At 43.1% G+C, this 15,890-nt stretch overlaps 1 protein-coding gene across 4 annotated transcripts in view; it reads right to left on the bottom strand.

Moving 5' to 3' along the window:
* PATJ (PATJ crumbs cell polarity complex component) overlaps positions 1 to 15,890 on the bottom strand; it is a 151,010-nt gene that overhangs the window by 55,710 nt on the left and 79,410 nt on the right. For all 4 annotated transcript variants that reach the window (XM_065655636.1, XM_065655634.1, XM_065655637.1 and 1 more), the window contains one exon: positions 3,218 to 3,414. In XM_065655636.1, the coding sequence (XP_065511708.1) occupies positions 3,218 to 3,414 (197 nt within the window). The remainder of the gene's footprint in view (positions 1 to 3,217; positions 3,415 to 15,890) is intronic.

Genomic DNA, 15,890 nt, shown 5'->3' with positions numbered 1-15,890 from the left:
GACAGAAAAGCAGAACTTCTGTCAAATTCCAACCCAAGTAATTTTCCTCCACTTACGCAAGAGGGATGAAAGGACCTTCTCCTTCAAAAAGCTGTTTTCTCCAGCAACAGACCCACCCAAAATACATCGCAGAAGACATATTAAAAAAGTAATGATTACATACAATTTTTTAATGCAACCTGCATTCCACTCAACGTATAGGCTGGCTTGACTTTGAAGATGAGCCAGGATCATGCCCCCAAAAGACTACTGTTGTTTGCAGAAGCTGGAAGTGAAATGATGTTTCATCAATTCAGTGACGAAAGAGTCTATGAATGAGGAGCTGAGGCAGTCTGGCAGCACCCCACATCCTCCAGTTGAATCCAATTAAACTCCAAAAGAAAAATGAAGAATATCTATCTATCTATCTCCGTCCCCTTAACCTTACCCCCCATCAACAGCCATGAGGAATAATCTGCACACACTGAAGCAGCAGCCACGGTTTTAAAGGCTCAACATGAACCAAGAGGATTCATGGAGGTACCCCAAGACAGAGCAGAAATGCTAGAGGCTTCCTAAGATGTGAACTTCTTCTCTTGCTGATACTCTCTAGTATTCAAACCTGATGTGTAATGAAAAATGCAGATGCAAATATAGTTGAAACATGCAATTAGATGAGGGTTGAGGGTGGTATGTCTATTTGCTGCTGAACAGATGAGAATATTGGGGAAAATGGCCTCAAATGACCATGAATGAAGTGGTTGCGAAGTCAAATAGCTTTTTTTTTTACCTATGGAATAACTAAATATTTGAGCAGTGGGCAATGGCCAGCAGCTCAGTCTGCAGGCAGAGCAATTAAATTCCTACACGGAGTGAAGCACGACCCAAAGGAAGAGAAGTTGCTTCATCAGTAAAGATTGTCCACCCAAGTCTCTGAACAAGGCAAAGAAACCCCAGGACAGAAAAATGCTTCTGTGACCGACGACCACACTCACAGGCTTTAATTTTATGTCTTCAAATGGAGAAAACCGAACAATCTAGATTTTGTCATTTCCTAACTTCTGAATGCTTGAGTTTGCCATTAATTTTGTTGTAGAAGACGCTGCAAGTAAAGCCAGTTGACTGCTCCACTGGTGGCATGAAATCATACTGGAGATATTCAAAATCCATCTGGACACAGACCTGGGCAAGTGGCTCGAGGTGGCCCTGCCTGAGCAAGGGGGTTGGACCAGATGATGTCCTGAGGTCCCTTCCAAGCCCAACTATTCTGTGATAATCCCACCTCGGTGGCCTGTGCACTTGTCGGATATGAGAATTCCTAATGGTTACTGAAATAACCTAGTTATTGAACATAATGGTTACTGAAATAAAAACCTGCCAGTGTAAATGCCCGTTAGTTCCATTTCAATGCCATCCACGTAACACTGAAATGCTTTTAAAAGACAAAAAAGCAGAGCTGTGAATAATTGACCACCAGTGCAAACAGGAGACGCACAACCCATTCCTCTGTAATACAGGATGTTTTGACACTGGATACGGACTCACTGGGGACCGTTATGAGATCACCACATCCTTTCATTAAAGTAATGACACTTCTGCCCACTGGTGACACACTTTCAATGTGACTGCAAAGGTAAACAAGAGAGGTAGTTACTAAAGTCTCTTTGAACTTCAGTTTATTTGGAGTTTGGCATTTTTGAGGTGGTAAACATCACTTTCCTGCCACCGAAGAAAAAAAAAAACCACACCAACATTTTATCTCCAACTTGACAGAGAGAAGAATTAGGGCAACGCCACCACTACTTATAACATGGCTCGTGCATGTAAAACCCAAGCTTAAGATCTATGTGATTAATCACAGATGGTGCATCTTTCAAGTCCTGCGAGCAATACTTAACATTAGATCAAACAAACGCTGCAAAGAATAACTCATGAGGTATGAGAAAACTTCAATGGATCCTTCTTTGTGGACAAGTATCAATACAAAAGTCTCTGCCTTTCCTCCACCATGAACTACCTGCTCTATGATATGCACAGAGGACAACAGCACCATGAGTCCTTTCAACTGGTATACACCCAAAATCTGACTCCCCCCCCCCATTAGAATTTGGTGCCAGCAACAGTAAGAACACAAACTTGAAGAAGAAAGTAATATTCCTACCCTACTCCAGTATGGTATAGACCTTCATATCATTTATCACACTTAAAAAGAAAATAATAAACTTCAGATGGTGGTATTATTATAGCAAAACAAGTCTTTTTTTGTACTATGTGTATTGAAAACCCATAATTACAGAACTGTTAGACAATGACGAATGTTTAGACAATTCCAAGTGTTCCCAAGGTATCCCCAGGCAGTTAAATTGCTCTTTCTCAAATCAAGAAATGTGAGAAAATAGGTGGTTCTCTGATGGCACAGCAAGCTGCTGAAAGATCAAAAAATCACCACCCATGGAGAGCAGTAGGTCAGCATATACCCGCTCCTCAGTGAAAGCTTCTCTCTAAAGGAAAGATCCCCAGGGAGGGCTGATTTTTTAAAATCACTGAAGCAATCATGACGTGGGGAACCACTGCAGGTAGCACAGCAAAGTGTCATTTTGCAATAGCCAAAAAAATCAAGATGAAATGTAGGAAATCCGGGGTTTAAGTCTGAAGGTGAAGCAAGGAGACAGGAGAAAAAGTGAAGACAAAATACTTGCTACTGAGCTCTCTTGCCTTGCAGGTGAACTTGTGCCAGACATGACTGAAAAAAACAAGTATTTTAAGCTACGACAGATCAAAACAGATTACAGCAGAAAATGTTATTTTCAGGATGGGGAGTATCCCTGTCATCTGTAAAAACACACATGGCAACTCTGAGGGGGTTTTGTTGGTTTTTGGGGTTTTTTTTAACGTAAGGTGTGAATTTCCCTGTGAAACCACGTATGCACTACAAGGACAGATTTACTGTCCCCTCCTGCCTTTCACCAGTCCCTCCCTAAGCGTAGCTTGTGAACATGCTGAGAGCACAGACTTCGCAGACAAGACATCAGTTTTCACAGGCCAATGATTTTTATTTCACTGAAAACACATTTACCTGCCAAAGGCCAAGTTCTCAGCTGGCATAAATCAGCGCAGCTCCTTGCCTCAGCCACCTCATTCCATTTGCAGGCTTTATTTAAGGTGCAAACGATGGCTTCACATATGCCTCTCCCTCTCTCCATACAAACACTCCTTAGTAGTTAAAGGAAACACCAACCTCTAGAAGTTCATCACCAATGTGCATCCTCCCATCTCGTCCCGCAGGTCCATCTGGGTTGATACCAACTACGAAGATGCTCATACGAGAACGGTCCTTGTTGCCGGCAAGACTCAGTCCGAGCCCATTTTTGTCTTTCTCGAGCTCAATGATGTGCAACTCTCCTGGTAGATCTGCATATCTTTGTCTGATTTTTTCTAGAAAGATCAAACATGAGACGAGTTAAAACATAAAATAACTTGCATGCAAATGTTCAGGAACACATACAAAAAAGCTAGAAACTGATGGCTTTTCAGCATTTACTCTTTCCAGCACAGACTCTAAAATACCATTTGCTGTGCCCGTATCACTCACACAGCAAAATGTGGCATCATCTGCAAATACTATTCACTTTAAAACTGCACTATTTTAATTATTTGCACAACAGGCGTGTTCTAAACCAATGGTTTTTTGAGAAGAGGATAAACAAGGGCATTCCAGAGGCACCTCAACCTTACTTTACAAAACCCTATCAACTTCAGGAAACTCTCATAAAGCCAGAGCTGGTTAATTAACTCCTGTGGGAAACTGAAATGCTTACGCTGCAAACATACTGCAAACTCATGTCTCTAGGTGGAATCTTTTGCTTCTTTCTGGTGACTCAGGAATATGCTTACCATGCTCTGCTTAACATGATATGCTCCTGTGCAGATGATTACTCAAAGCAGAGGTCAGTGACAACGTATATGATTGATTCCATTTTTAAATGCAGCCGCACTTGATATTAAGGTAGTTATTTGTCTTTCATCCACATTTCAACCATCTCTGTGACAGAGTGCAATATACTTAAGAAGTTATTGGGAGCATGCTGTGTGTTTGTGTGCGCTGATGGTTTAATCTGAACGTCTTTTCACCACTGACATACAAACACGTAACTGTTGCTGCAAGGGTCAGTCTCAGCAAGGGTAATTTTTTTTTCCTGTCTGATTGTCCTTGATAGATTTTTAAAGCCACCTTCCTAACACCATCTGCATCGAATGCTTCAGCTGGGCCACACATTAAAAACCAGCAAGTCAAGGTATTTTGCTGTGGTTGGATGTCACCTTTATACAGAGCCCAAGGTGAAAGAAACTGCTGCATTATGCATTAAGAAGAGAAATAAGAGATATTATATGTTGAGCCATATCCCTGAGTCAGCAGCAGTAGGTAGATCAATATTAGCTACTACCATCCTACTGGGGAAGCATATTTTGACAGTATGATTTAACCGCTGTAGTGAATGTTCCCATGACAACAAGGAATAGGGGACAGAGCTGGGGAAGGTGAGAGGGAAGCGACTAAAAAGTGAATAAAAAACTGCTGAGCAGAAAGATGAAGTGGAATTGTTCCTTCCGCAGCCCCCATGAATAAGCCAAACTCTGCTCGATCCCAGTGGGTCTCCTCTCCGAGGGTCCTTTCTCCTGTCTCCAACCCCTGATGCACCCAAGAGCATCATCTACACCCAGAGCAACGTGGCCAAGAACCGGCTCTCCCGTCGCTGTATTTACAGGCTGGTATTTTCCTGCCACACTCAAAATCCTCGGTGGCCTGGAGCCTGAGCCTAAAATCCTGGGAGTGTGTGCTAAGGGTGAGATGTTATCCCTGGAAAGCTGTAAAGCCCAACAGAGGTCTGCACAAAATCAGAACATCATAAAAAATTAGAAAACTCATTTGGTTACTATCAATTACATGCCAAAAATTCATATAGCTGCATTAAACGATAATCCATGTAGCTGCATAGTCCTTTAATATATTTCTTACCTAATAGGGTCAAAATGTAATTAGAGGTATGATTTGCTACTTGAATTTGGAAAGTGGGGGTGTTTTTTATGGTTAGTATGCAGGATACCTCCTGCTGAAAAACAGCAAGCAAGGAAAGGTCTCGAAAACGGTGCTTCTGAAAGCACAGCAGACACAGGCACATACGCAGTGTTTTATTCACACCGCTGAGGTTTAATGTTCTTTTCCCATTAAGCGAAGTCCAGACCTGAAGAGCATTAAGACATTTTCTGCCCACCACAATTAGACAAACAACTCATTACAGCGCAGCAGGCAGCTGCAGCGGATCCCAGCTGTAAGAATATTAAGAACAGGCCATCGGCAGAAAAGAGATTTCTTAGTGGATAAAGCAAAGGATTTCTTGTGGATAAGGGATCAGAGCTCTGGAGGGTGCTGCTGACTGATCCCTGCTCTGCCACAGCTCCTTCCATTGCTGGTTTTACAGGGACAAGACATCTCACTTTCATTTGCGAGGAGCGAAGTGCACATCTAAAGCAGGTTTTTAGCAACACGAACTGGGACACAGAGAAAGGAGGCGAAGAGACAAGGAGAAAACATGTTTAAACGCCGTACGGATGGAGCCGCACATGTTCAGAGACTGCTTCGAAACTCGTTTCTTGCTTGTTAGTAAAAGTCCTTGAAATTCCCCAATACGAGCCTGGCGCAGGAGCAGCTCTGGGATGCTGTGCACGTGGACACGTCGCTCCAGCCTCTTGTCACAGCCATGTGCCTCCCCAGGCTCCCTGCATCAGTACATCTGTAAACGGCAGCATTTCCTCCTGCCACAGCAGCACAAAATGCGTTTTCTCACATGGAAAAATTGTCAGCTGTTCAGAAGAATGTGTATGTTCCTGTTCCACCTTGGGCTGAAACCAAAAGTAAATTTTATTCTTTCAAAAATGAGTAGTTAGGGCGATCGCCTGGGATGAAACAGAGCCCAGTGAGAGTTTCTGGTCTGCCTGTACTGGGCCAGGACTGGAAACCTGGTGAGACGATGCCCAGGTCAGTGCTCCTGCTCCTCCAGTCATCCCCACTGTGGAAATAATTCTTTGTGTAAGAAAAATGTATCTCAGCAAAAAACAGAGACCAACTCCAAGGGTCATCAAGTTGCTTTATGTGTCAAGAGGGTTGTGTGGTTCTTTTTATTTTTTCCTTTAAAGGGTTTTCCCTGCTGCACGCTTTCATTTGAAAAAAATCCATATTTAAACCAGACGGAAACCTCTCGTGTGGACTAAGCGCTTTGTTAAATTATCACATCCATTTATGAAGCGACTATTGAGGTGACTGGAGCGAAGCAGTGGGCGACTACAGAGGAAACAGCGAAGACGCCACGTGCCGAGCGCCGTTTCCAGCCCGGTGGGAGGGCACACGAGCCTGTGTGTACGTACTCACACGTGTAGGGACAACAGAGATACTCCTGCTTTTCCAATGGAGCCTCCCTTCGCAGTTCCGGCTGCCTCCTCCCCGAGCAACAGAAGGTTCTGGCTCTTGCCAGCTCCACCTCCTGCAATTAAACCCTTCGGCGGGCCGTCCTCGCCAGCCAGCCAGTGTGAATGATAACGCGCTATTCCCACCGGCGTCCTTGCGTTACTCAGCCAATCTGCACACAAATACCCTTCGGGCATCCAGCTGACTTCCTATCACACTGTAATCGTATTCTCAGTTTGCCTCTTAATAAGAATCTCATAAGATTATTTTAAACAAGTATTTACTGCTTAAACAAACGTGCATCTAAGGCATCATCTTTTTAATGCCTTTTTCAGCTGTTTTTTCTCCCCTCCAGCTGGTACCACTTTTCAGTTCTTTGCCTAGCATTGGGGAGCCAGTTAGCATCTGCTTTTGCAAAGAATTCCATTATCTGCCTTCATTACCAGATACTTTACACGAGGCAATTGTCATTCTGTTGTTGCTGCATTACACACGGGACACGGCGTTTCTTGTTTTTGGCACTACTTGGAGTTGTTTCCACATTCGGTGACAATGTGCCCATCACAACTTCTGCAAACGTATCTCAAATACATTTAACTGGTTTAGGTGGCATCTGGTTTCTTTGAAAAATACTATACAGATGTAAGGTGAACTAAAAGCACAAGTATATGCTGTGGTGATCCCTCCTGCAGTAATATTTCCCCGTTGTATTAGCAGACAATTACATTTCAAAGAGAAACCCTGGAAATGGAAGACAACTGCTTTCAAACAATATACTATTATGCTGCTGCATATGTTTCCTTGCTTCAGCCCCTATTCCTATTATATTAAACAGAGAGATAAAAGAAATAAATGGAGACAATATGGTCAGGATATTGGAGTTTGCATGATCAAGTACTGCAACAAATACACAATTTATCTGCATGGAAAAAACAGACACCACTCCTCAGGAAGGCAAAAAGCTCTTTAAATTACAAAGATATATAAAGCACTTGAAAAGGGCTGGAGAGCCTGTTTCCCAAACACGCTGAAATCTCCAGGTCAATGAGCTGAAAGGGAAGAGGTGTTTCTTTTGGAAATGGTGTCTCTGCGTGATGCAAATTAGAGCCCATCTACAAAGGCAAAAAGAAGAAAGAACAGGCTTTGGATGACTCAGCTAGGTGATTGGGCTTAGTACCAAATGCTCAACATTAAAACTGTCAAGGCAAAATACTGAGAAAAGAAAGGAGGAAAAAAACCACCACAGAAAGAAATGACAGACGATATTTGTACCGAGAAGGTGATACTGAGGATTTTACATCCCTCTTGTGTTACCTCAGATAACTATTAGCAACATATGCTGGATTTTGGAGACTTTACAGTGGTCTCATTTCCCAGCCTGTGTTCATTTTAAGGGTGTTAGTCACCATTTTTATCACATAGCACATAACGCGGTTACAGTCTCAGCCTTTTCGGAGATTACTCTGCTCAGACAGCAGCGCTGCAGCATCACAACCAGTTTCTCATTTAGTAGCGATAGATATCAGAATGCAGCCAGCATCCACTACACGGAGCCAACCTTGCATATCAAACGACTAATTCCCTTCTTGATTTCGCTATAAATACTAAAAAAAAAAAAAATGTAGGAAGTCCCTTGAAAGCTAACCCTAGAGCTGTGAGGGCAGCACGTCTAATTTACTGATCACAATTTACAAGAACCTAAATAAGCATATTGAAGGGGCCATAACTGAACAAATGGGGTTTAGAATTCTCCCACTACTAATAATATAATAAGCTTATTGTTCTAATCTTCCCATTAGCCCTCTATTCAGCTCCAAGGAGGCAGGCAGATCTTCAAACGTTATCTCAAAAGCACTGCACTTGTCTGTTTTCATAAGCTTTAAACTAATAAATAGAGAGAATTTCTGTAGTGCTTTCTTAAATTCCATAAAATCATTTCTGTTCTTCTCTCAGTGACCAGCATGCATGAGAAAAACAGGGCAGTTGTGTTCAAAACTGACAAATTTAAATGGAAGAGCCAGAGACTGTGTTCTGACCAGTCCCCCTCCCCGGGTTGGTGAAAGGACAAGACAGAATGTGCTGGGGCTCAGGTTTTCCTAACGCTGCTCTCTCCAAACCTGTGGGCAGGGAGCATCCCTGCGGTGGGATCCCCACCTGAGCCAGAAACTCAGCATCTCCTACAACCCCCAGCCACACCATCCCTTCGGTAAACGCTTTGCTTCATGTACACTATTTGGAAGCCATTTGCCAAAAGTACAGTGATGATTTGCAGAGAAAAATAAAACCCAGCGGTTTCTATTACTCTTTGGTACGCTTCAGCTAATGCTCTCACCCCCAGCCCAAGTCCGTCATATACAAGGAAGGAAAAAAAACCACAGAGCTCCTTGGCTCCGTCTCTCCCCTTCCTCCCCAAAATACCGTGGAGCCAAAATATTGTAGCATTACTTTTAAACACATGAGGCAAAAAGCAAGCACAAGGTGCCACTCTCACAAATACAACTCATGAAAAAGAAACATGCATTAAACTCTCCTGAGACAATATTCTTACCCTAACTTGAAGACCCTTTCCTTCTTTTTTTTTGGCGTATGAAGGATTCAAGCCATCATTTGGGATCTCCGAGTTTCTTCCCTTCTAACTGCTCCCTGCAGCTCAGGCTCCCATTCCATTTGGCTCCTCTCCTGCAGCAGCTTCTCAGCTCATACAAGAAAAACTTTCCTTTTCCTCCAATGCTTTCCTTAAATCCCACTTGTCCCTCACATCACCCTTCCTACAGCAGAAGGTAAAGACTTCTGCTAGTGATTTTTACCTAATCCAGGAAGCCGGGTATAATGAGAGCCTCCACAATCCACTTCAAGTACCATTTCATTTTGTTCCTGTGAGCAGGTGACATTTAGAAACAGTTATCATCAATTTTTTTTCTTCTGACAATCAAGGAATTGTCACACTCGAAGACGACAGCAGAGAGAAAAGCAACATTTAGCCCTGGCTGAAAAGCAGGGTAACTGCAGCCCGTAACATCAGGGAGCATCTCCAACGCTTGCACCATCTCACGTCAACATTTTGAACAAATGGAGCTCTTGCCAACAATTTTTTCCTTATTTCAGGCCCAAAGCTTCATTCTAACGCTGCAGTTCTGTTACACAACATTCAAGTTCCCTGAGGAAAGCATATTGTATGTTTTTCCTTTTCAATTAGATGACAAGGACGTGACGAGTCTATTCATACCGATATCTGAGATCTTTAACGCTTTTAAAAGGAGATATAGCGCAAGTGTGCTAAGCAAAGCATCCCGATGCTAATAATTGCTGATTATATGGGGATCTGCCATCCCCTGCACACAATACTTCCACTCATTTGCCTTTCAAACGACGCATTAACCCCCATCAGGGTTTCCTCAGCAGTCTCAGCGATGCTGAGCTCTGGGGGCCTCCACACCAGCCGAACATCCCACAGCTGTACAGGTTTTGGAGGAAAGAACTGGGAAAAGCTGCCCAGGCGTTTCTTCCCTGGTGCCCCAGGACTAATCAACTGGTTGTTTCCTCTAGACAGGAGACACACAAAACGGGCTACTGCTGCAGCATCATACTGCCGCTAGTTGATTAAATACTGTCAAATAAAAAAAAAGGACATTTTTCTTTTGATAAAATCCTCTATGAGGATAGAAACAGTTATTTTTAAAAACATATCACATCATGGTTGATGTCTGGCCCACAAAAGGCCCAACTGAAGGCATTTTGAACTAATTACGTCCTTAAAGTACGGGGCAGCCTCAAAAGCGAGCTACTGTAGGCCTCACTCTAAGCTGCTGAAAAGGTGACTGAGAAACATCCCACCAAAAATGCTCTATAATATTGCATTATTTCTGCTGTATGGTACGACACGATGACATCTAACGCCAAAATACTGCCGTCTTCAGAGCTCCCCAGCCCACGCGGGGGTGAAGGCCCGGTTCTTACCCTGCTGTATCTGCCAAGGAGAAGGCGCCTCGCTCTGCTCTGCTGAGGCCTGACACGGTTCTCCGGGGAGCTAGGACATGTTATCAGTGTGAGAACATTAGAAAAATACCGATTTCCACCTGCAAAGTCGCAAGGAAGTTTGAAATAGCTCCAAACACACCCTGCTCGCGCGCCAGGCCCGCTGCACTGCGGCGATCACCTGGCATCGAGGTGCCCACCGAGAAGTCGCGGTGATCTGGGAGGACGCACCATGTGCGCACACAGATTCCCAGATGCTATGACAGATGATGCTTTAACGACCCATTTTACAACGCAGTTCTGGAGAAAAAATAAAATAAAAATTTCATAATCGGGATAGAAATGTCTTTTCTAAGCTACTCTTTCTGGTAGGAGCAGGTCTTCTGGGTTGCTCCTGCTCCCATTGCTCTGCCAGGAACTAAAATCCATTCCCTACGTTTGTATTTGAAAGCTGCTCTTTCATTTGATGGATGAGCAAGGATGTCTGAGACTGAACAAATAATATTGGGGAACTCGTAACTCTATAATCCTTTTCTTTTCTGCTTGGTCTCAACACGAACAAATTAATATTGTGAACATTTAAATTCTTCCTCCCTTGACAGTAATACAGTGTAACTGGATGTGACAGTGTTTCGTCTTTAAATAATGATGTTCCCACAAAGCGACTGGCAGAGTCATTATCTTGGAATCTTCCTGCGCTGGGTCTAATTAAAGAGAGCGGCATCAGACTATTGTCAAAAACTGAAAGTTTGTTACCTAACAAAGGCTTTTATGGGCCCAAGTGCCAATGTTCCCAGTGATAAGTAACTGTGAAAGGCAGCACAGAGGCCACCTCCAGAAAACAGAGTAATGAGGCACTTATCACATAGGGATTCATTCTTAATTTAAGATCCCGTGATGAGAGCCTGAACCTCTCCCATCTAGAGGGGCATGGGATGAGAAAATGGGGAGACTTTGGACTTAATAACAAAGACTTTTTGACCAGCAAATATAACCTGTACTGACGAGTGGAAAGATCTAATGAAAACTCTTAAAGGAAGGACTCCAGGAGAATTGAAACGTAGACAAAAAACCATGAAGCTTGAAAAAAAAAAACCCAAAACAGTTGCACTAACAAGCCATTAATATAAAAAAGATGAAGGACCTGCTTAGGGAAGTTGAGGAAATGATGCTGGGATAAGAGATGGTGGGGAGGAGACAGAAGGAAGAGTGTCCCAACCTAACGTGGTCGCTTGCTTTGCCATAGCAGCACAGCCTTGCAATGCAACAAAGATATATTAAAAATCAGTGTGACTCGACAAGGACTAAATTAAATTTTTGAATTAAAAAAACCCCTGCCACAGTAGTTCAAGTTTGTTTGTACGGCAAATTTTAAATATGCTGTGACGGCGATTAGAAAAGATTAGCGTTGGATGAGTCATCTGGGACTGTCAAGCCCAGGAAAATACCCACAGAGCTATGTTGGAAAACACAGTGCAAGTCTGAACAGCGAAAAGAACCAGGGAAGATAGATCGTGATGAGCTGCTTTAGTTGTGATTTAATTCAATGGTGATCTTAACGATAAATTTTAAGCCTGTTTAATATTTTTAGTTTTTAGTTATTTTGCTAACGATTAATCATAACTTGTTAGTCACTAAAAAATACATTCACCTGTGACAAAATATTGTATTTATATTGTATGTTCCTTCTTTAGGCCAACTGTGGGGATAAAACGCTATATAAATATTTAAGGAAATACAAAATTTACTATTAATCTGTTGAAATGCTCAAGATTTACCTCATATGTCAGATAGTGTGAATAACATTTCTTATATACTATATATTTTTCCTAACGATATATAGTGTTTGTATTTGGACAGAAATTGGAATGCACTTAAAATATAATCAACAGCTTTGTAATAAAGATATTGCATACAAATATGGCAACTGTGATTGATATAAGAAAAATGTTTCTATTTAAATGTTTTCATTTGAAACTGGAATATTAAACAAAAGCATTATTATTCTCACAGGAGATAATGGAGGTTCTATGGTGATCAAAATCGTTTTTAAATGGTCTAATTTCCACTTTGTCAAAGATTTCCTTTTGTCTGTCTTTGGGCCTTCACGAACACCCAGTTAACGACAAAGTGACCTCAGAGGAGGTTTTGCCATCACATCATGGCCACAAACACTTCCATCATTTTCTAACTGACAACTCTCAACTTCACACCCCAAGTTTTCATTCATAGACCCGAAAAGAAAAATATCCTTTTTCAGCTCCTAATAAGTTGTTCAAGTTTAATAAGCTATTTTCATTTCCACTGAATTAGGTGAATAAGCTGTAGAGAGAACAGGTCTTTGTTTCAGGCAGCTGAAGAAAAAAATCAAAAGCTCGCTTTTTACTATAGTCAGTTCTACAGTCAGTTTCTCTCAATTCTCTGGGTGCGCGCACACGTTTCCTGAATAGATTTGCTACTTAAATTACGCTAATAGTTTAGAATATGCTCAGATCTTTATGCAGATTGCCATTTAAAACTTACAATGCATGTTAAAAGCAGAAAATGTTTGATTTAAATTAAGTGCAAATCCAATTTAAATTTAAAAAGCAGCTTAATATTCAAAAATATGCACAACCAGCTTTTAGAGGACATAAGGTGACAGAGCATACTCCACTTATAGAACAGACCTGACCAGCTCCACAACACTGTTTAGTATTGCTTGGTTGGTTGTTTTTAAGTTAGGCAGCTATACAGAATCAGTATTTTCCTAGCTTCATACCCAGTTTGCCTTTCATCATACTGATTACAGCTCCTCAAGAACTTACAAACTATCTGTCGACTTTTAGGATCCCCTGTGCTTTTGTACAGGACGCCGAACCGCGCTCTGTAATTCCCGGTGCGGCCGAGAGATCTGGTAGCTACGTGAAGACCATCCCTGCACTGTGTTCAGTGGGCTACACATCCCCCTCATCACTGCACACTTTGGATATGAAGAAACAGAATATTAGATGAGAATAACAGGGCCAGCCCACCCCATGCCTCCCCACATCATGCAATGCTCCTGTAGAGCCAAGACATTTCAGAAGAGCGAGTCTGGGTTGGTTCTAGGTCACAGTTTTTGAGCTGTCAAATTGCGCTTGAGTCGTTTTGAAGGTTTTTGTAACACCAAGCAATGCTTAGAGGCTTTCTTTAAGTATAAACCTGAGTTTCCCAATGTCATGGCTTGCCTTTGATTGCTGAGGTAAAATGAAAGATGAAAATGAAAAATGACTGCGACACCTTGCAATGCTGCAGACTACCGACTTCTGTGCCTAAGAACAAAACAAATACATACTTATAATTTCACTTGAAAGCCTCTTCTATTAATAAAAACCCAATAATAATCATTCTACTGGATCTTTCCACATCTTCTGCTATGATGTGTATATTCCATTTATGATGTCTAATACATTAATCATAGTATTACATGTAAAACAGATACCCAAGCTCCCAGCAGAGCCATCACTGCTGGCTTCGAGTCCAAGAGAGACCTGCAGCTCGGAAGACAAGAGGCCTGCTCCCACATCTCCAAACGAGGTTTCTGATACACAACTCGGCTCTCTCATGATTACGAGGGTACTACCGGCAACCTCTGGTAACATTAATCCACAGGATCCCATTCCCAAGCCAGTCACCGAGCTACAAGACTCGGCCAAGAGCAAGTGTTGGCGCATGGCTGCGGTCCCATCTTCACCACGACCCCAAACCACAGCTCCCCATTACGTGTTCTGGTTTCTCAGCCACCTGGTCCAGCTGACAGTGTTGTGCCGAGCAGGATTTGCACAGCCTCCACCTCCTCATCCCTTGCTTTGTCCACTTCATTGCTGAGGCCTCAGCTCAAGCTGTTTGCCCAAGTGAAGACCTTTTCCAGCCTTATGGAGGACAGGATGAAAGAAAGGGACCCACAGCTCGGCACCCTGATTTTAGAGCATGGGTTTAGCCCATGAGAAGCCCCAAGCAAAGCGCAGCTTAAGGAGAACGTCCTCCCTCCCCTATTCCAGTCATCTTGTGTACTCCTCAGACTCCTCCGTGAAGCCTGTGCAGGTCACCAACCCACCAGAAATCCATCTCTCTTTAATGGGACTGGGGAATAAGAGGCTGGAAAGCAGCTCTGCAGAGAGGGATCTGAGGGTCCTGGTCAACGACAAGTGGAACATGAGCCAACAGTGTCCCTGGCAGCCAAGAGGGCCCTGTGTCCTGGTGCATCCAGCACAGCACGGCCAGCCGGGCAGGGAGGGGATTGTCCCACTCTGCTCTGCGCTGGGGCGGCCTCAACTGGAGCATTCACGGTGTGCAGGGCTGGGGACAGGGGTAAAAAGGAGATAAAGCTACTGGAGAGTGTCCAGAGGAGGCCACAAAGCTGGTGAAGGGTTTTGGGGGGAAGCCATATGAGGAGCAGCTAAAGTCACTGTGTGTGTTCAGCCTGGAGGAGACTGAGGGGAGAGCTCATGGTGGCTACAGCTTCCTCACAAGGGGAGCAGGAGGGGCAGGCGCTGAGCTCTTCTCTCTAGCAATCAATGACAGAACCTGAGGGAATGGCAGGAAGATGTGCCAGGGGAGTTTTAGGCTGGACATTAGGAAAAGGTTCTTCCCCCAGAGGGTGCTGGACACTGGAACAGGCTCCCCAGGGAGGTGTCACGGCCCCAACCTGACAGTGTTCAAGAAGAGACTGGACAATGTCCTCAGACACACGGTGTGAACTGTGGGATTGTCCTGTGCAGGGACAGGAGTTGGACTCGATGATCCTTGTGGGTCCCTTCCAGCTCAGGACATTCTATGATTCCACGGTGGAGCAGTTTTCTGCTGAGGGAGTTGAACAGGCTGAGGAAGGGAAGAGCAACAAGCGCCTCAGTACAGAAACACCTCTCTGAGAAACAGCAGGACATTAGGGGAGGATGACAAAGCAAACACTTCTCATACGGTCAAACAACTACAATGCAAACTTCCAGGCTGAAAACATACCGTTTCATTAGTGCTATTATTCCAAAAGAAAAAGGTACCAACCAAAGAAAGAATTAACTCGAATGTCTCTTCTTAAAATGAGAAAGCAAGGGTTTATTACCTGGAATAAGATTAAATTGTATTATGTGATACAAATTGAAAATAAGTATGGGTGCTGTGCTAAGAAGAACACAGGTATCAGTGTGATGGCAACTCTTGCATTTACACAGCCAAATGCCATTTGCCTTTTCCATCGGGTGAGGCAGGGGGATCCCCACAAAAATCCCCATTTAATATGACAGTGAAATCCTAAAATGGTTGTGTATACTCTCCCTAAACAAGCCATACATCTTATTTAATCAGCTGTCTTGAGAGTCTATTCAAGAAGTTAATCAGGTTTATGCTGCACTTATGACATCATAAAACTCGACAGATTTGATTAAATAAAACAACATTTTGTATCAGAAATTCTGTTCTGATTGTTTTTAATCTCTCCAAAGGACAAAGTCTG

Source organism: Caloenas nicobarica, chromosome Z, assembly GCF_036013445.1.
Source record: "Caloenas nicobarica isolate bCalNic1 chromosome Z, bCalNic1.hap1, whole genome shotgun sequence".
Taxonomy (NCBI): Eukaryota; Metazoa; Chordata; class Aves; order Columbiformes; family Columbidae; genus Caloenas; species Caloenas nicobarica.
This window is presented reverse-complemented; position numbering and strand designations above follow the sequence as displayed.